At 43.5% G+C, this 20,289-nt stretch overlaps 1 protein-coding gene across 1 annotated transcript; it reads left to right on the top strand.

Moving 5' to 3' along the window:
• The first annotated feature begins 4,727 nt into the window (after positions 1-4,727).
• Positions 4,728-17,904, top strand: GSN (gelsolin). The gene is made up of 17 exons (XM_009998837.1): positions 4,728-4,932; positions 6,162-6,363; positions 7,306-7,460; positions 8,566-8,727; positions 8,949-9,098; positions 9,372-9,461; positions 10,419-10,551; positions 10,965-11,053; positions 11,836-12,051; positions 12,705-12,838; positions 13,638-13,728; positions 14,199-14,369; positions 15,102-15,276; positions 15,517-15,641; positions 16,124-16,201; positions 16,860-16,920; positions 17,456-17,904. Exons 1-17 carry the CDS (start codon positions 4,798-4,800, stop codon positions 17,623-17,625), a joined length of 2,337 nt encoding a protein of 778 aa, XP_009997139.1. The 5' UTR covers positions 4,728-4,797; the 3' UTR covers positions 17,626-17,904.
• The last annotated feature ends 2,385 nt before the right edge of the window (positions 17,905-20,289 follow it).

Genomic DNA, 20,289 nt, shown 5'->3' with positions numbered 1-20,289 from the left:
TGGGTGGAAATGCAACTGTTTGTCCCCCAGGTACAATTGGTCACAAGAAGTATTTTTGCAGCATGAATGTTGTGTGGATACACTCTACTAAGATTTATTTTCTCCCCATATTTTAAAAATTCAGTCTATATTTGCAAGTTACTTTGATGCTCCATGAATATTATCCATTAAAATAATAATAATTTAAAAATACAGCCATCTAGAAATATAGAAATTGTTCCAGAAGTAAGCAGCAGGTGTTTTAGATACTCTGTGGTGTAATATTCTGTTGGCTGCCAACCAGCCCTGTGTGGGTTTTGTTAGTGCAGCAAGTTTAGACAAATTAACTGGACCTGTCATGAGCTAGACACGAGCTGTAGATGAGAACAGCCACATGGTCATCTGGCCCACCACCAGGTACATCAGCCTCATTTAATTCAGCCCAGCTTTCCTGAGCAGACCTGTGCAGGTAAGTCCTTACTTATATTTGTGGGTATATACATGTGTGAATTACCACAAATTAACTGTATAAAAAAAAAAAAAAAAAAAGAAAAGTTATGCTCATTTTTTTCTGGTAAGTGGCCAGTTACTGAATAGAAGCTGCAGGGAAAGTGAAGTATTGAACAGTGGTTTTGCAAATGTGAGGGAGACCAAGTTCTCTCTATGGTGCATTGTGAGACAAAACCCCTTTGCTCCCACAAGCACTGTTGATTTTAAACCAGGATGCTGTTAATGTAGTGATCAAGCCTCTGGGTCTGTTTCATGCAAATACTCCCTTTAAATGTCTCTTTCCTTTGCACAGCATAGACCCCTTTACAGCTGAGTCTATTTAAATGAACCACTGCACTTCTTTTATTTCACCCACAATTTCCCACCTCTTGTTTTCCATCTTCAGTAAGTATTAGATAAAGAAACATCCAGAAGCATCATTGTGAGGAAAGCCCCATAAATTAATGTTTGTTCCATTGTGCAGAGGAACTGGCTACTAAATATTTATACCTATTCCATTGTATTTAATCTTGCTTTAATAACGGTTTAATTTAAAAACTGTTAAAGTATTATCATTAATGTCTTGTGCCTTTTGCTTACTCTGGCAATACCAGAAGTCAGAGAATGTTTTGGTTGAGTGTGTGCATTCCTTCAGCTTTGGGAAAGCTGCTCTGAATGTTTGAGGTTGAATCAGGTTCAGTCTGGAGTCTTAACAGAATAAAGATTTTTCTCCTCTTTTGCCCCCCCTGTCAGTACTGGGTGGTACTGTCTTGTAGAAGGGCACTTTAGATAGCATCATTAGATGGTGGTAGGTGTGACAGTGTATTTGATGTGGAGGAACTAGGTATTATTCCCTGTAATGAACTTTGCAGTGTGATGAGATAGAGCAAGATATTCTGGGCTCTCTGTCCACAAGTTTTTCTTGCAGGCAATAGGACATTCCTTTCAGTACAGCTGTGCTGGGCCACATCTGAGCAGCGCAGAACTGGGCACCTTCTTGGCAGAAACAAATTCAGAGGAGGGGAAACACAAGTGGCCAAAGTGCTGATGGCATCAGTTTGTGAAGGCATAGAGTGACTCTGTGACAGATGAGTGGGAGGCACATCCACAGAGATTCATGTTAAGTGCATTAGTAGAAATCTACAGGGAGGGAGACAAAGATAACTGTTTATTACAAGTTGCAGGATGGAAATAAGAAAGGTGTTTTGGATTGGATACCAGGAGAGGAAACTTCTGAGTCCACATCAGAGGTGGAAGCATCAGCCACCAGAACTTCCAACAGCACCGTAGCAGAGAGGGTGACAGCAGGGCAAAAATGTCACATTTGCTGAGCAGAGACACCACATGGGTCTTTCTCATTCTTCATAGAATCATACAATCCTAGGGGTTGGAAGGGACCTCGAAAGATCATCTAGTCCAACCCCCCTGCCAGAGCAGGGTCACCTAGAGTACATCACACAGGAACGCATCCAGGTGGGTTTTGAATGTCTCCAGTGCAGGAGACCCCACAACCTCCCTGGGCAGCCTGTCCCAGTGCTCTGTCACTCTCACAGGAAAAATTTTTTTTCGGATATTCACCTTAAACCTCCTATGCTCCAATTTGCACCCATTACCCCTTGTCCTGTCACTGGTCATCACTTCAGCCTTTTTGTCTGAAGCAAGCAGCTTCCAGCCTCAGGAAAGTATTTTCACATGTTCTTGAAGAAGCAGTCTCTAAATTCTGCCATTGCTCTGTGAGCCACATGCAGACTTTTGCTCTGTGTCAGCTTCCCTCAGAAACCAAGTCTTGTATTTTGTGTTTGGTAAATAGGGAGACTATCCCTGTAATTATTCCTCTAGGCCAGTCTCCATTATATGACATTCTCATCTGGGCCTGTCGTGATGGTGTTAACTGCACATCTGGAGACTATAATAAGTTGTTGTCTTCCACTGTTTGCTTAAATCATTGGACTTCTTAAGTTCTTGTTTTTATCACTATGCAGCCAAGTGTCATTTAGATGATCCATCTGCACTAAGAGCCTGTATTCCAAGCCCTCTCCTTGTTTTCCTTAAATAACTTTCCTTTGCATAAGATGTTGGCTCTGCATAATACCCTTTCTGTGACTAAGCTGGATAGTTTTATTAACATGAGCTTGAAATCTGTCTTTTCCCCATCTTTCCAACAGGATGTCCTCTTGAGTAGGGTCTTGGCAATCTTATCTGGCATATGCCCTCAATAAACCATCCAGAGCACACATTTCTGTGGCTTGATTTAACAAAGCAGCATTTACTGACAGCACTAACAAACCAGCTGTTGGAGTATATTATACTTACTCCCTTCTGACATGACTCAGATTAATTTTTACCAAGGAATACTATAATATACAATTTATTCATTGTAGCCCTCTTTCCCTTTTCTTCCTGTATTTACTTTCTGTAAGTAGCTGGCACTGCAAGCTTGCATTGAGGGCAGAACTTATAAAATGTCAAGTTAGTTAGAAGACCAAATAAACTGTTTTTCCAAAGGACCCTGTATGCTTATGAGCATGTGGCTGCAGATTAGAATGTAAACTAAATTGGGATGCTAACAAAGAAGTTAGCCTAAGTCTTCTCACATGCAGTCTGTGGAGTTTGGCCATGTGTGGCACTATACAGGTATTTATTAATAAAAAGTACAAGGTAGTTTTCCATTTGGAAAGGATCCATCTCTTTCTAATGTTATGCAATGCAGTTGTCTTGGTTTGGGGATGTTGCAGCTGCAGGAGCTGTTCACAGCTGCCTTCCTTGCAGTGCTGGACCTGACACAGACAGGGTCCCAACATTTTTTTCACTGAGTCTTTTACATCTGACACTCTGAACTTCCTTCACACAGATCAGAAATAACAGCAACACTAAGACATTTAATTTTGAGCATTTCCAGTGAAATGTTAAAAGGTACATTAACTAAATCAGTGCTTGCCAAAGTGACATTTAAAAACAAAATACATCAGCTTGGACAACAAAAAAATAGAGTGTTTGAGTGAGAGAAGGAAAATATTCTCATGGAGACTGGAGAAAGCACAAAGTGGAGTCTGCTCTTTTCTTCATGGAAGTTTGGTTGTGGACTTTTGTGGGTAGAAGGTTTGGTTCCTTATTTAATCAGAGAGATTCAGAAAGTGGGAACTTCAGACTGTCAGTAATTCATCCCTGAAACAACCTGCAGCACAACCACACACAGGCATTGGTTACATTCCTGCATTCCTGTTTCACCTTCTAGCACATTCATACCCACATACCAGAGAGGATGGCTGAGGAGGGTCTCTGCATCCCCTGGGCAGTGTTTGGCAGATGCTGTATCACAGGCACTGCTGCTTGCATCTCCAGGAGCCATTCCACCCTCCAAAGGGCTACTCTGCTCCTGGGGTGCTGCAGTGGAAAGTTTCCTGCAAGTTCACTTACTGCAAACACGTGGAAAATGTGATGGATTGGGTTGCTGAAGCATGAGATGGTTGAAAGAACAAGCTCTTTACTGATGGCAGATCACTAGTATGCTACCATCAGACACCCTGTGTTGTAATTCCAGTCAACCAAATAGAATTGATGGCTGTTATAGTCCTGGCATAGGGTGTATGGTTGTGAAATTATTGAATTGGCTCTTGTTCATTCAACTACCAGACTACTGAAGTCCTGTTGCTAACACATGACCTGAGATGCATGGAGCATCTCAGACCCCTCCAGAGTGCATTACTCTGATAGAAGCCCATGTGAGACTTGCAGCCAGGTGCAAGACACACAATTCACATAATGAATTTTGCAACTTGCTCCTCTGATAAGTTCAGAGAGATGAGGGCACATTCCTCCATCCTCAGGTTATTCAGTTGTGTCCTTTCAGTGCTTTTCTGTTATTTTCATCTCCAAAATTTATTTCTCTGCAGCCTTTGCTATCTGGATCAGCCCTTCTGTTCATCTGTCTCTCATCAACCTTCCATTTATTTGCAGGTTTCAGCTGACAAAATACTGCCTCTGTTCCTGATGCCTCTTAATTTCTTCCTTTCTTGTTGGCCTTATGACTAGGTGTTTGGCTGGTTTGAAGGCAGTTGCACTGTGGGCTGTAATGGATAACATATTGTCTTGAGTTATTGCCTGCTGGGATTAAGTGTCTGTGAGTGGCTGAAGGAGCCTTGGAGACTTCCAGGAGGGCTGTTTGCACAAACATGTTACGCCCCTGTATTGCGGAGGGAGTGGGTGTGTTTGTCCCTGATAAAAGATTGGCTCCTGTGCTTCATCTTCACTAGCAGCAAGAGGAGGAGGGAGCTGGGAATCCCTACAGCTTCTGCAGAAGAAAGCAGAAGAGTCCATTTGCTGTTAGAAATGGGCAAACTGGACTTCAATTATGTTTTTCTCACCCTTTTTTGCACAATGGCTCTGAAACTGAACTGTGTGAGCTCCATGTCTGTTGCAGGGCTTGGATATGTTGTTACAGCAGCTGTTGTGCTTTCAGCTGTGGTAAGTGATTAACATCACAATTAAACATCAAAAAACCTTTGTTCCTCCGTTTCTTTTAAGAGTCACACTCTTTTAACTCTTTGTAAGGAGTTTGTCCAGTCTTATAGTGGGAATCTAGGAGAAACAAAGTCAGGCTGACTGGAATCATGATGATGAAGTGAATTGTTTTCCATCTTTGTTTGCTGTCTGATTTCAGCTTAGGAACCACTCTGGTAGCTAACTTGCTATTTTGCTTTCTAGTTTGTAATATTCTTTATTTCTGCCTTGAAATCTGAGTGCATTGTACTTTTGTCCATCAGCTGCTGTGAACTATCTTGTTTGTCAAAAGACTGGATGCTTCTAATATAACATTTTAATTTTTTCTTCCCTGTTACCTGATACCACTCTAAGGCATGCTGCAATATCCAAACCTCCTTTGCTGAGATGGCAGAAATGTTTTCTTTCCTTTCAATATTACAGAAGTGAATTTTTTATAATATAGTTTTAGAAAAGTGTTTGTTATGCTTGCTGAAAGAATGAATTGCATATTGTTATTAGATTACATTAGTCTAACAATACACATATAAAACCAAAATGGCAGCATCTTTAGGACAGGATGGTGTGTCTATTAGTGTGATTCTTTTAAGGGAGCAGTTACACAGAAGTGCTGAAGTAAGGAGTCAGAACAGAAGAGGTATAAGAAACCTGTTAATTATCTAACTCTTTGATGACATTGACAATGTTTTCCAGACAGGGCTGGAGAGTATTATCCAGGCTTTAGGAAAACCATAAGTAATGTTTGTGCAAGATGTACAACATACAGAGTTAAAAGGGGGTTATTTCCTACTGTCTTGAACATTAAGCAGCATTTATAGGAAAGAAGAGTCAGCAAAGGGATTAGGCTTTCCCTTTTGTGCCATGCTTAAAAGCTATAAATTAGTAAATAAAATATGTAGAGTAAAATCAGGAGAGGTAGTCAAAAAACAGAGAAGAGAGTCTCAGAAAGATTAATCTGGGAATAAGCCTGAAAGTAGAGTTGATTTGAAGTTAAAATTAACAGCAATCAATTGAGAGACATTCCCTCCCCCCCACGTTTTTTGTTTTTTCCTTAAAAATTCAGTGCAAGAGAAAAAAGGGAAACTTTCCACTTGCTGCCTGAAACAATAGTTCAGAGATCAGAAGCAATATAATTTAAACACGCGCTTCCTTGTACCCTGCCTATTGAACAACATTCTCTGTCTTGCCCCTAGCCTGTCAGCATGGTGGAACACGCTGAGTTTTCCAAGGCTGGGAAGGAACCTGGCCTTCAGATTTGGAGGATTGAGAAGTTTGATTTGGTACCAGTCCCAAAAAATCTGTATGGAGACTTCTTCACAGGAGATTCCTATCTGGTGCTGAACACCATCAGGCAGCGGGGTGGGAACCTCCAGTATGACTTGCATTTCTGGTTGGGTAAGTTGGGAGTGCCCCTGATGAATTGGGAGCCCAAGGTGAACTCTGTTCCTCTCACTACACCAGCCTTGTCCAGAAGGTGTTATCCAAGGGAGCGAAGAGCAGAACTGTCAGTACAGTGAGAATGCCATTTTGAGTGCCATACAGTGCTACTCACCTCAGAATGGCTTCTGTGATAGTAGCTACTGCCATCACCATGACTAGAAATAGCTTTTTCTGATCAAGATGACAGAATAAGTCCCTGTTCTCCAGAAGTTCACAGGGAAGACAAGATCTCCAATGAAAGGGGCTGAAATCCTTTCTGTTTGAAAGGATGGAAGTTGGTTGTTGTTCTCCCGACTCAATGAGTGGGAGTTTTCCCCCTGAGGTTCAGAACTCCTAACTGGCCTTCTTCAGTAAATGGCACTGAGTAGCAGGGCAGGCAGTCCTGCAAACTGAGACCCTTTGCCAATATCATAGTTAATGCCGTGTAAGATACTTTCACAGTGGCTTGTCCTGTCTGCCATTTGTCAACAGGTTTTCCATACCACAGAGCTCCAGAAAGGCAAACTGCTGTGAGACTGGTGCCCCACTAGTGCCTACAGCCTTTGTTGAAGCCTGATAATGTCTTCCAGTAGATTTATCAGTCTGTGTACTTGCTCTATAGCAAGTCTCCTTCCAGGACACTGTGAACTGGCAAAAGAAAATTGAATTATGCTTATCAAAGGTGTGAAGCACTGGGTTTGCAGCAGTTCTGATGGTATTGTAAGGGTCCCAGAAGAGCACACAGTTTATACTGCTGTTTGGGATAGCTATCAGAAAAGTTGGGAAGTAGCTGTTCTGCAGACCTCCCTTGGAACCTAAACTTCCCAGTAATCTGCTTTGTCCCTGGAGTTTTTCACAGTTGAATGTAGAGGCAGAAACCTTGCATCCCTTCCAAGCTGTTGCCTTTTTATTTCTTAGGAGATGAAAGCTCTCAAGATGAGCGTGGGGCAGCTGCGATATTCACTGTCCAGATGGATGACTACCTCCAAGGGAAGGCTGTTCAGCACCGTGAAGTGCAAGGCCATGAGTCCTCAACTTTCCTGGGGTACTTCAAATCTGGCATCAAGTACAAGGTAGGTGATGATTGGGTCTTTATACTACCAGGATGAATCAAGTTTGCAAGAAATGGCATCCTGCCCACTCCCCAGTTCTCAAAAGACTGGGAATTGCCCCTTTTCCAGTTGCTCAACACTTCTCAACCAGATGTTTTCAATGAGTTGGAACTGACAGGGTGGAGAACAGCAGATCCCAGTGGGAGAGCTTTGGCTGAATTAATAATACACAAGCAAAGCCCCAGGAAATTTTAGGAATCGAGGTTTTGTTTTTCTTCGAGATGCAGAGGGAAGAACAGTCCCAGGACGTCTGGAATGAATTTAAGAAATAGCAATCTGAGTTAATGGAAACGCCTACCCAGTAGATTTAATTTCTCCCCACTTGCATAACAAAGTTTAACCTTCCCTGTCTTTTTTTCTGTGCTTACCCCATCTCCTTCACATATGTAATGTTTTGGTAAAGTAGACAAATAGTAGTGAGAGCTGCTCTTCTGTGCCATTGCAGTGAAGTGGAATAGAGAAAGTAAAAGCACAGTCAAGAATAGTGATGTTTGTTAGGAATCCAGTGGCACAAGGGAAGAAGTATCAGGTCAAATGCTTGCAAAGTGCTTACATTTCCTTATGTCTCAGACTTTTCTAGTCTTTCTGTTTTGCTCACTTCCATTCATTTGTTGTTATTTTCATACATTTGAATTGGGTTATGCTTTCTGTGAGGATAACTGACATGAGTCCTGATGCCTACATTGATAAGTAATTCCAAGTATCTGTTTATGAGCAGACAATGTGAATCCTGGTGAATTTCTGGTAGGCAGGACATAAAATGCACATAGAAATTCAGTCTCCACCCCACCAATCCTGTTAAATCCCATTAATACCTCAAATTATTGTCCTGTTCTTCAGATCTGGAGATCTCCAACTGTCTTGTCTCAGTGTCCCTTAGACACTATGGGAATGGATAGGGGGGATGTGTCAATAGATATAAAAGCCCAGCCTGGGCAGATTAGCTCTGCTGACCCTCTTTTCTGTGAGAGGCAAGAAGTGCTCACTGACAGTAAATCAGTAGGGGTTTCAGTTTTTCTGAAGCAACAGCACAAGTGTGAGTTGTTGTTCCTTTGTTTTCCCTTAGGCTGGTGGTGTGGCTTCTGGCTTCAGACATGTGGTTCCCAATGAGGTGACTGTGCAGAGGCTTCTGCAGGTCAAAGGCAGGCGAACAGTGCGAGCAACGGAGGTCCCTGTGTCCTGGGACAGCTTCAACACAGGGGACTGTTTCATCCTTGACCTTGGCAGTGTAAGTACCATGTAAAAGGCAGGTTTAACAGACTTGAAGGGGCAGGAGATACCTGATTAGTTCACATTAGGATTTTTTTCCCTGCTGTGTTGAAGCTACCCTCAAATTTTGAGCATTCTGAAGCCAGTCCAACATGTTTCAGTCCCAGCCACGCTGCCACCTTGTCTAGAGAGGGAGCTGGTACACTCTGACAACTGCATGGTCTTTCTCTTTTCCCCCAGAACATCTTCCAGTGGTGTGGCTCTGGCAGCAACCGCCAGGAACGGCTGAAGGCCACGGTGCTGGCCAAGGGGATCAGGGACAACGAGCGGAACGGCCGCGCCAAGGTCTATGTTTCGGAGGAAGGATCCGAGCGGGAGGAAATGCTGCAGGTTATTCCCTTTGTGCAGTTCTCTCTGCTGCAGTGGGAAGGGTGGGATGTTGAAGGACAGGTGGGATGGGTAGATGGGCTTGGTAGTGTGTGTCTGTACCTATGAAATGTTAGTGGTAAAAGCACTCAGTTCAATGCAGACTTGGTCCTCTGTGTTGCTGGAACATCAGAGTGTATTTTCACTGTTACTGATCTACTTGTTCTTGTGGCTGGAGCATCTGGGGAACAGACATCCTCATGGATTTCCTGGTAATGTGTTTTCTCTCTCTCACAGGTCTTGGGACCAAAGCCCAGTTTGCCACCAGGAGCTTCTGATGAAACCAAAACTGATAGAGCCAATAGAAAGCTGGCTAAGCTCTATAAGGTAACGAGAAACAGATGGACACTGACAATTAACCTTGTGGAGAGTGGAGTGAACTTTGCGCAATCAGACAGAGCTGGAATAGCAGAGAGGAGCTGAGCTAATCCAAGTCCTGCTGCTGCCTCACTCTGCTGTTAGCTTTTTATGAACTTTTATGTGTGAACCTTGGTTGCTTACACTGTGTTCCTGTGTGCTTTCTGTTGTCTTTGTCACCACTTTTGGTTGTAGTGAGGCAGCTGGGACTTTCCTGAAATTGTTGAGGGAAAGGAAGAGTGTGAAGTGAATGGGGAAAAAAAGGAGTTTTCCTTTGTGTTATCAGGCATTGTGTTAGGAAGATGACAGGGAAAAACTAGAAATAAAGAGCCTGAGAACCAGGACCTACCACTTTCTACATCCAGTGAGCATGATGAAGCAATAATTTGGAAGGTGACATTTGCCATCAGTGTAAGTGTAGAAGAATGTCTAAGCCTTTTTGGGAGGAATCTTCTCTATAGCAGTCTCTGGTAATGATGTGGTGAATATCTGCCAAGATGGTTTGTAGTGTGGACCTTTATCCATCAGTGAGTACAGGAACTCAGACTAATAATTAAACCCCCTTAACACAGAAGGGCCTATTTACAGGGACCAAGCCTGTCCCCTCCAGTTCTTGAGGGCAGTTGGTTTGCTTTAGAAGATATTTCTTGGCTGCTTATGCACCAAGGATATTTGCCATTTTGGAACAATCTTTCTGTGGTCCCAGCAGTATCTGCTTTGCTAGAAGCACTTGAAATCTTCAGAGCAAGTATTTTGTTTTTGTAATACTGTTGCTGTGTAAAGGTATCCTGTTTGAGAAACAATAGTGCCTGAAGCAGCCAGTGCATTCAAATTTATTTCCCTCCCACTCCCTGGGTTTTGGACCATCGCCAGGAAGCTGGAGGGGATCAGATGATGCCTTATCTAATCTGTGCTGTGTTATCACAGGTCTCCAATGGGGCTGGGAACATGGCAGTCTCCCTGGTGGCAGATGAGAACCCCTTCTCCCAGGCAGCCCTCAATACAGATGACTGCTTCATTCTGGACCATGGCACAGATGGGAAGATTTTTGTTTGGAAAGGTACCACAGAGATAGGGTGAAGCTGTTTGTGCATGCATAGGATCCTCTCCCAGCTCCCAGTCCCTGTTTCTTTTCAGCTAGGTCGGGGAGCTGTTCAGGGCAGGTTTGGATAGCATTAACAATCTCAGAAATTTGTCAGGTGCTGAGGCACAGGGTCTGTAATGTAGAGTTAAAGGGAGGGTCCTGGGAACCAGGAAGAAAAAAATTAATTAATATCCTAAGTAGAAAGGCAGTTGTGCTCTCAGCCATCACAAAAGGCATAACAGTGATTGAAAAATTGTCATTCACATCATCTGCCTGGAAGGCTGGGCCCTTCTACTCTTGCAAAAGGTAGAAGTACCTGGTACAGTTTCTTCTCTAGCTATGTAGAACTTTTAAAAAGTTAACCTCTTTTCCCTCTATTTTCATTAAAGGCAAGAGTGCCAACTCTGAAGAGAAGAAGGCAGCACTGAAAACAGCTTCTGAATTCATTGACAAGATGGGTTACCCAAAACATACCCAGGTAAGGACATGCAGCTCAGACACCACTGGGGTTACTTTTCTGTCACACAGGCCACCAGCTCCAAAGCACAGCTCATGTGAAGTGCCACTAGCAGTCTTTCAAGGAGCTCCTGTTTTGAGTGATCTGCTCTTCTGCAGGGAGATATTGCAGTGTTGCTCCTGAGATAACACTGTCTTTAAAATAGCATTTACCCCAACATAACTGATTTTTAACATTTCTTCCTTTCATATACGTTTTTACCTTTTCCATGATCTCTCTCCAAAGAGTGAAGAAGAGAGGGTGTAGGTAAACCTGCCCTTCTTGTTCTTAGGGAGATGAGACTAAAGGATTAAATGTCCCTTTGGCTTCCTCAGAACTCACCTGAGACTGACCCTGCATCCCATAGCAAATGGAGACCCATCTTGCTGGTTGTGATAGTATGGACCTTCCAGGAGTAGTTACACTGAGGCTTAAGGATCGAATAACACTGGTTTGAAAGAAACAGATCCCTTTTAACTAGTGGTTACAAGGAGCAGAAAACAGATGGTTTGTGATTTGTCTTTTTTCTCAGAAAAGATCTGTCCGGAATGGTGACAGTTGGAGGTGCTGCTGATGGTGGTGTCAGAGAGAGCTGACATTGCTCTTTGTCCACATCTGGGCACCAGGCATCTCTGGCCTCAGCAAAGTTGTACCAAACAATTCTGTGTCAGCCCAAAACTGGGGCTTACATGATGCAGCCAGAGCTGGAGTTGTGTGGGATGGGGGGCAAAGTTGCTCCTGATGCAATGTCTCATTTGTTTCAGATCCAAGTCCTCCCTGAGAGTGGTGAGACACCTTTGTTTAAGCAATTCTTCAAGAACTGGCAGGACAAGGACCAGACAGAAGGGCTGGGGGAGGCTTATGTTTCTGGTCACGTTGCCAAGATCGAGAAGGTCCCTTTCGATGCTGCCACCCTGCACAGCTCCAAGGCCATGGCTGCCCAGCACGGGATGGAGGATGATGGCTCTGGCAAGAAACAGGTGAGCAGTGTCAGAATTCCTTTGGGAAGGTTTCCAGAATTTTCTTTGCTACTTGGTGGTGTTCCTGCAAGAGCAGCAAGACAGATGGAGGCCTGAGAATCATCAACACTGGAGTTTTGTAAATGCTGGGAGCATTTTTAACACCAGAAATACCAACAGGATCTTGACAGCCCTGCAGCTAAATGGTGTAGATGAACTGTTAATTTTGACTCCAGACTTTCCCTGGGGGCAACACTTCATCCAGCAGTGTGGACCCAGACTTCCTAAATATTCCTCTTCCTCCCAATTATTGTAGCTGTTGCCATCACACGTGTCATGGCAGATTGTCTCAGAGCACATATCTCGTGCACCTCGATGCATACAGGAACAAAATGGGCATCGGTGCTGGCCGTGCTGGTGCTGACTCCTATTTTCTCCAGTGATTGTGGTTGAATCCGATGAAGGTTTGGGAGCACAGAGCAGGATGAGCGAGGTGTGCCCCGTTCCCCCGGGCTGGGGAGTGCCCGCCTTTAGCCACGCTCGGCAGCAGGTGGGGCTGCAGGACTGCAATTTCTGGGAGGCTGAACCTGCCAAGAAAATGAAACAGGAACTCGGTCAGGACCCTGTGCTTATCCAGCTGTATGTCGAACTCAGAATTATTTCTCCTTTTCTAGATTTGGAGAATAGAAGGCTCAGAGAAAGTGCCAGTGGATCCTTCGACATATGGCCAGTTCTATGGAGGGGACAGCTATATTATCCTATACAATTACCAGCATGCTGGAAAACAGGGACAGATCATTTACACTTGGTAAGAGTTTTTTTCTGAGCAAGTCAGGAAACACTGGGGCTGTGTGGGGCTGAGAGTGCACTGCTTTGAACATGGAACCACTGCTGGTTCCCACTTCCAGAGGATCCTTGAGGGATGAAATTTCACCCTGGATAATCTTCCCTTGCAAACAAAACACTACCAGAGGTTTGGAATGTTTTGTTTGAAGTGGGACAATGAGAGAATTACTGTGCTAGGTTGGGTTTCCCCCCACGCCTTCCAGAAGTAGTTACTTCCTTCTTTTGATCAAGTTCTTTTTGCAGTTCCTACACCTTTTGAGACCACTGTAACAAACTTTTGGTCACCCCAGCTGGTGGCTTGTGACTGTCACAGTTCCCAGACCATGCCCTTGAAGAGGAATTTTTCAGCAGGCAGTCTCACAGTGGTCTTCTTCCTGCTTGTCAGCAAGCAGAGAGGGGCACAGGCAAGCTGTGGAACTGAAACCAGAAAGGATGCAGCCTGTGCAGGGGCTGCACGTGCAGTTCTGGTAACAGTACCTACAGGCGTGTTTCTCAACTAGCTGCTAGAAAGATAATTGGAGATAGGCATGAAGATACTAAAGAATCTGTGCTTATTATCTAGAAAACATCTCTATCTCCCTCTGTAATCACTGTGTTACAACACAAGATAGTGAATTCCTCCTTCATGTTGAATGAAGTGTTACAGAGTTAGCTAACAAAAGTTTTCCTCTTCTTGATCTCTGTAATATGTGTGTGTGTGTGTGTGTGTGTGTGTAGGGAGAGGGCTAAAAATAAAACACAGATTTTTCCTTGTCTTTCAGGCAAGGTGCTGATTCCACTCAAGATGAAGTTGCAACCTCTGCATTCCTCACAGTGCAGCTGGATGAGGAGCTGGGAGGCAGCCCTGTGCAGGTAAAAAACCAAACACAGCCAAACAAAAAACAAATAAACAAATGAACAAAAAAACCCAGCACTGGGAATAAGTAGAATATATATATATAGTTATATGATACCAATTTGCTATAGAGAAACCCAGCCACATAGTGGTAGTTGCCAGCCATGGTGCAGGAGTTCTGAAGAGCCTGTGCCCAACCTGCACTTCAGCTGTACCCAGCAGAGTTTCACAAGTGGCCTGAGACAGGATTTTTATCATGGCTGTCACTTTTTACCTCTGTGTCAGTGGATCATTCATCAGTTAAAATGAAATGGCAATTGTGAGAGCTCAGTTTCATCACTGCTCTGCTCTGTGCTGATCTCCTGAGTCTCTCTAGGGGCTGTATGAAGATTCCAGCTGGAAAGATGGTTGTAAAGGCCATTTCTGGTGTATCTTGCGCTGCTCTGCAGCAGCAGCTTAAAACTGACTCCACGTTTCTTTTCTCTAGAAACGAGTTGTGCAAGGAAAAGAGCCACCTCATCTGATGAGCATGTTTGGTGGAAAGCCCTTGATTGTTTACAAGGGTGGAACCTCTAGGGAAGGAGGCCAGACAGCACCTGCAGAAACACGGCTGTTCCAGGTCCGATCCAGCACCTCGGGAGCTACTAGAGCAGTAGAGGTAGGTGGGAAGAGGCAGCTTTCCTGCTGCACACCCAGGCTGTGATGGGAACACCAGCCCTTTGAACAGAACAGGGGCCAAACTGAGCTTTCTTATTTCAACTGAAACAGCTTGAAAACTTTACAAACTGTTAAAATGTTCCTCTTTTCCCATGGCTAAGTAGTGATAATAATTATTTTCTATTTTTTTGCTAACTATCACCTTGAATACATTTTAGCCATTTTCTTTTAAGTCCCCACTAGTGGCTGCACCCTCATACCATGGCAGTTCACACACTGCTGAAAACAGAATCACAGAATCCTAGGGGTTGGAAGGGACCTCGAAAGATCATTCAGCCCAACCCCCCTGCCAGAGCAGGGTCACCCAGAGCACATCACACAGGAACGTGTCCAGAAGGGTTTGAATGTCTCCAGAGAAGGAGACCCCACAGCCTCTCTGGGCAGCCTGGCCCAGGGCTCTGTCACCCTCACAGTAAAGAAGTTTTTTCTGATATTTACATGGAACTTTCTATGCCTCAGTTTGCACCCATTGCCCCATTTATTTGCTCTTCTGGTATGATTAAATCTTATTCATCACTCAGATAGAGGCAAAGGCTGTACCTTACAGCCTTACATGATTGTATGGAATATCCTGTTTGCAGTTTATTCAGGGACAGGCTCTGATTTGTATTTTGAAAGAATGGGCTCTGTGTACAGGATGGTTACAGCTGACACGTGCAATGTTCTTTTTCAGCTGGATCCTGCTGCCAGTCAGCTGAACTCCAATGATGCCTTTGTCCTGAAAACTCCCTCTGCTGCTTACCTTTGGGTTGGCCAAGGAGCCAGTGATGCTGAGAAGTCGGGAGCACAAGAGCTGCTGAAGATACTGGGAGCTCGGCCGGTACAGGTTGCTGAGGGCAGAGAGCCAGGTGAGGGGGGCACAGTGGACATGAGATCACTTTGTAGATGCACAGTCTCAGTCATTATTGAATGGGTATTTTCCTTTGTCTCCCAGAATAAGGAAATGTGGACACAGGCACAGAGGGGCTTCTCCAAAGTATAATCCTATTTAACAGTGCACTCTCATTTGGAGGCCTTTGGGACTTTCTGACATAGAAGAGTGCTTCAGGCCCTACCCAGAAGCATCAGTATAATTTTCTCTTTTTCAGATAATTTCTGGGCAGCTTTGGGTGGAAAAGCTCCCTATCGTACCTCTCCCCGGCTGAAGGACAAGAAGATGGATGCTCACCCCCCGCGCCTCTTCGCGTGCTCCAACAAGAGTGGCCGCTTCACTGTGAGTATCTAAGCATATCATTAATTTAACGTCCATCTGACGAAGCTGGGAGAAGCTCAGTCCCAGTCTGCTCTGAGCCAGTCACGAGGCTGTTTCATCTTCTCTGTGCTGTTGCCTCCAGAAGGAAAGGGTGGGCACCAGTTTTTGCAGACAGCCACTGTTGCATCAGCACAGCAGCTTTCTAAAGCATCAGACTTTTAACTAAGATTTAAAACTGGCATCCTCAAATTTTAACTCATTCATCTTTCAAGTACAAGTCTTGGGTGTGAGTGGAAGAGTTTCTCTAGGTAAAAAGAGGCAGATTTTGTGTCCTGTGGTCTAAGAGCACTTCTGTGACATAGCCTGAGTTACATGGTCAAATAACACACCAGTGTCCACCTTCATGCTCTCACTGGCCAGAGATGAAACCTCTGTGAACTGATTATCCTAACTGATAAAATAGCACTTGGAATATGTGCTCATCTTTTAACCTTGTTTTCCAGATTGAAGAAGTTCCTGGAGATCTGACTCAGGATGACCTTGCTACAGATGATGTCATGCTCCTTGACACATGGGATCAGGTATGGAAGAGGGGAGCAAAAAACAGGTGCCAATTTGGTCTAGCTTCAGACCCAAATTACCATAGCTGGAAGAGTTGTACTGCAGAGTCATCTTCAGGCCTGAGAACAAATAATCTCAGTAGTGACACTGAAGAGAACTTAGACCTAGGACTTGAGAAAAGAATTGGTGTCCTGCTGCTGCTTTGGATAGCTTGAGGGCTGAGGGACACTGGCTGTTGTGTCATATGTGCTCCCCCAGTCTGTAAACTTCTTTTGGGCAGAGTCCTTGTTCCAGCTGGAGGGGACTGTGAACCATTGTCAGGATGCAGCAAAGTTACTGACACATCTACTGTTATTTTTCAGTAACAGACTGTGCATTAATCAGCTAAAAGGCAAATTAGAATTTTGTATATTTTACATTCAAACATGTTAGATTTTCCTGAGGTTAAGATAGCGTATAATCTGGTCATGTATCTAGAAATTACACAGATAAAACACAGTCAAAAAGCTGCTTATTCTCTACCAACATCTTTAGTCACATAGCTCAACAATCCAGGCACACCAACATGGGTATGTTCTTGATCACACTGTTCACTGAGACTTTGTCTAAATTTATCCCTTCTTTCATAAAGAGATCAATTGTTGCTGAAATATTTATTTATTTTTGTTTAATCTTTAGGTCTTTGTATGGATTGGGAAAGATGCCCAAGAAGAAGAAAAGACTGAGGCACTGAAATCTGGTAATGTCACATTTTCCTCTCTGAACTAAGAGTTTTTATTTTCCCACTATCTGACCATAAGGCTGGCCATTTAATACACTGAGAGATGTGTCTTAATCACAACAGAACAGTCAGTGTCGGGATCAGTCAGAGAGATCACATCTCTCAAGAAAGGAGGATCCCTAGGATGAGCACAAAGAGGTGTGGTGTTCAGCCATGCTGTGCTCAAGGCCGAGCAGGGAAGAAGTGTCCTTGTGTGAGTGAGCAGGGGTGGGTTCCTTCTGCACCACAGGCTGCCTCTGCACCACAGGCAGTTGATAATCCTAATGCCATTTAGCTACAAACAAGTGCCAGTCTTGTACCAGGTGTAGAGAAAACCAGAGAGTGCAAACTTCCGTGGGTTTGTTGGGGTTTTTTTATTGTTGTTGTTTTTGTTTTTAAATGAACTATCTGAAGTGGTATCTCCAGCAGCCATTTAGCTACAATTATAGAGTTTCACCTGTTGCTCCATCAGACTAGTACTCTCTGAGTGTTCCTTCCACTTGTGTGTTTCCAGCCAAGCGATACATTGAGACTGACCCAGCCAGCAGAGACAAGAGAACTCCCGTCACAATTGTTAAGCAAGGCTTTGAGCCCCCAACCTTCTCTGGCTGGTTCTTGGGCTGGGCTGATGACTACTGGGCTGTGGATCCTCTACAGAGAGCAATGGCAGATGTGGATGTCTAAGTACCAAGGTTTTTTTTTTGTTGTTGTTTTTATTTTTGTTTTTTAATGAAGCAAGTTTAGTGCCTTCAATGCCTTCAAGAGCTACTTCCTCCTGCAGGATGCACGTTAACAAGGCAATGATGATAATAGCCAATTAGCTGTGCAATAATTACCAAAACCTATCATGACCAGTGATTGACCCTACTCCTTGCTTTGATTATATTTAATACAATAAAGCTTGTATGGAATATGTGAAGAATAGAAATGGTGAGGTTTGTTACAAAGAAGAAAACACATTTGAACTTGAAACAAATACACCTTAGAAAACTAAACCTTCTTTGTGCTGTATTTTGCACAGGCACTTTTAACTGAATGGTTACAGAAATTACTTTTGGGCCTTTGGGATTGTTTTGCTTTCCCCTCACCAGTGTTATTAGCATTTAAGAATCCAATAAATCAACAGTATTCTGCTCTTTCAGAAAGTCACTCATTAGTAAACAGGATTTTTTAATTCAGAATGAGAGCAAAAAACACACTCTTGGTGTCAACAAGAATTCCCAGGGGTGGCCAGCAACAGGAGGAGTTAAGAGATTCACTCATTTTCCCCAAGGAGTCACTTCAAGCTGTGCAGTTTCTCCGTTTCCCACTTCCAAGTGCGTGACACAGAAATGCTAAGTATTACAGCTTTGTCTCTCCCTTCTCCCAGCAAAAGTCAAGCTCAGCTTCCATTAACTGTAGCACTGACAAACCAATCCGTGCAGCCATCAAACTGCTGCTGGGATGCAGAGGAAGGAAAAAAGTGGACAGCAAACAGGCAGAGAAGAAACAGTGCCAGTTTGCTCAGGCCCCTACAGTGCTTGGGCACCACTTCCTACCAAGGCCAAAGGCACAGAGCAGTAAGGCACAGTGAACAGACCTTGCCCTTCCTCAAATACCTGTGAGCACAGAACTGACTGTAGCAGAAAGGTGATAAAATGCAAGACAGGAACCTTGTGCTGGCCAACGTGAGAAGGACACGTCACTGAGCGTGCCTTTTCATTTTCATTGCCAACTCCCAATGATTAAAGACCAGACAAAAAACTCTGGTGGTGGTAGCCTAAAGAGCCTACCCCCATGCTGATTCTAATCCTCTCGTTTAAATCTGTAATTATATCTACTAAACAGGTACAAAATAAGAATACAGTTTCACAGACTTACAGCTCAAGACCATACAAACTGAAGATTAAATGTTTTGGTATTAAGTATAAGGCCTTAATGTCACTGCAAATACTGCAGGTCTGCTCAGAAGCTGCATCACCAGGTAAATCCCTAATTTGTTAGGTTATAAACAGTACAGCATTTTGTTAACTAGCACCCTCCCTGCTAATTACAGACATGTTATTTCCTAGAGAAGCAGGTTTTAGACCTGGATAAAATGCCTGAATTAATACTCTGTTTTTTTAAAATAATTTTTGAAAGACAGATAAAGGCAGACCCAACAACTTTGCAGTACTCTAAAGAAGCATAAGCATATACAGCACACCACCATAACAACAGGACAGCCCAGCAGTGACTGCAGCATTTTGTATCCATAACTACAGTATTTTTACGCCATTTCTGGGTGGCAGAACAGAGATGGAAAGTTCCACTTCAATAACATTGGCTAACAACTGTTCCTCATGAATGGGGGGACTATTTTAGGGAGGAGCCTGATTTTTAAAAGTACCCAGTATACCATTCTCACTCCTGTATCAACTTCCATTACTTTTCCTTGTGTAAGCCAGGGAACCAATCCAGATGACAACCATCAGATGACTTCAACACACAGAGGAGAATACAGTTAGGACTGTTCTGCTTCTCTTGTAGGGCTACACACCCAGTTATTACAGGAATACTCCTCTTTCCAAATATGTTGGATCATCTTATCTTCACTACAGATAGTTTTAGATACTGTTTGAAAATGGGAGGTTAGAAATTAAAGGCATCCCATCCAGAACACTATGGATACATGCTTATTTAAGATCACAGTCTGCTTGTACTAATTTTTAGTGACTGCAGCATTTTGTATCCATAACTACAGTATTTTTACGCCATTTCTGGGTGGCAGAACAGAGATGGAAAGTTCCACTTCAATAACATTGGCTAACAACTGTTCCTCATGAATGGGGGGACTATTTTAGGGAGGAGCCTGATTTTTAAAAGTACCCAGTATACCATTCTCACTCCTGTATCAACTTCCATTACTTTTCCTTGTGTAAGCCAGGGAACCAATCCAGATGACAACCATCAGATGACTTCAACACACAGAGGAGAATACAGTTAGGACTGTTCTGCTTCTCTTGTAGGGCTACACACCCAGTTATTACAGGAATACTCCTCTTTCCAAATATGTTGGATCATCTTATCTTCACTACAGATAGTTTTAGATACTGTTTGAAAATGGGAGGTTAGAAATTAAAGGCATCCCATCCAGAACACTATGGATACATGCTTATTTAAGATCACAGTCTGCTTGTACTAATTTTTAGAAGTTTTCAATTTCAAGGATTTTGACCTGTATTCACAAGCACTACATGTAAGTTTAAGAATGCATTTAGTATGAGGTTCCTTAGCAAACCTGCTGTGTTTATACTGCCATAAGCTACAATACACAAGGAGCTCAGTGTTGCAAGCATTTGCCTGACTATAAAACCCAGCTCAGCCTCT

The sequence above is a fragment of the Chaetura pelagica genome, unplaced genomic scaffold (assembly GCF_000747805.2).
Source record: "Chaetura pelagica isolate M959 unplaced genomic scaffold, ChaPel_1.0 scaffold405, whole genome shotgun sequence".
NCBI classification, from domain to species: domain Eukaryota; kingdom Metazoa; phylum Chordata; class Aves; order Apodiformes; family Apodidae; genus Chaetura; species Chaetura pelagica.
This window is presented reverse-complemented; position numbering and strand designations above follow the sequence as displayed.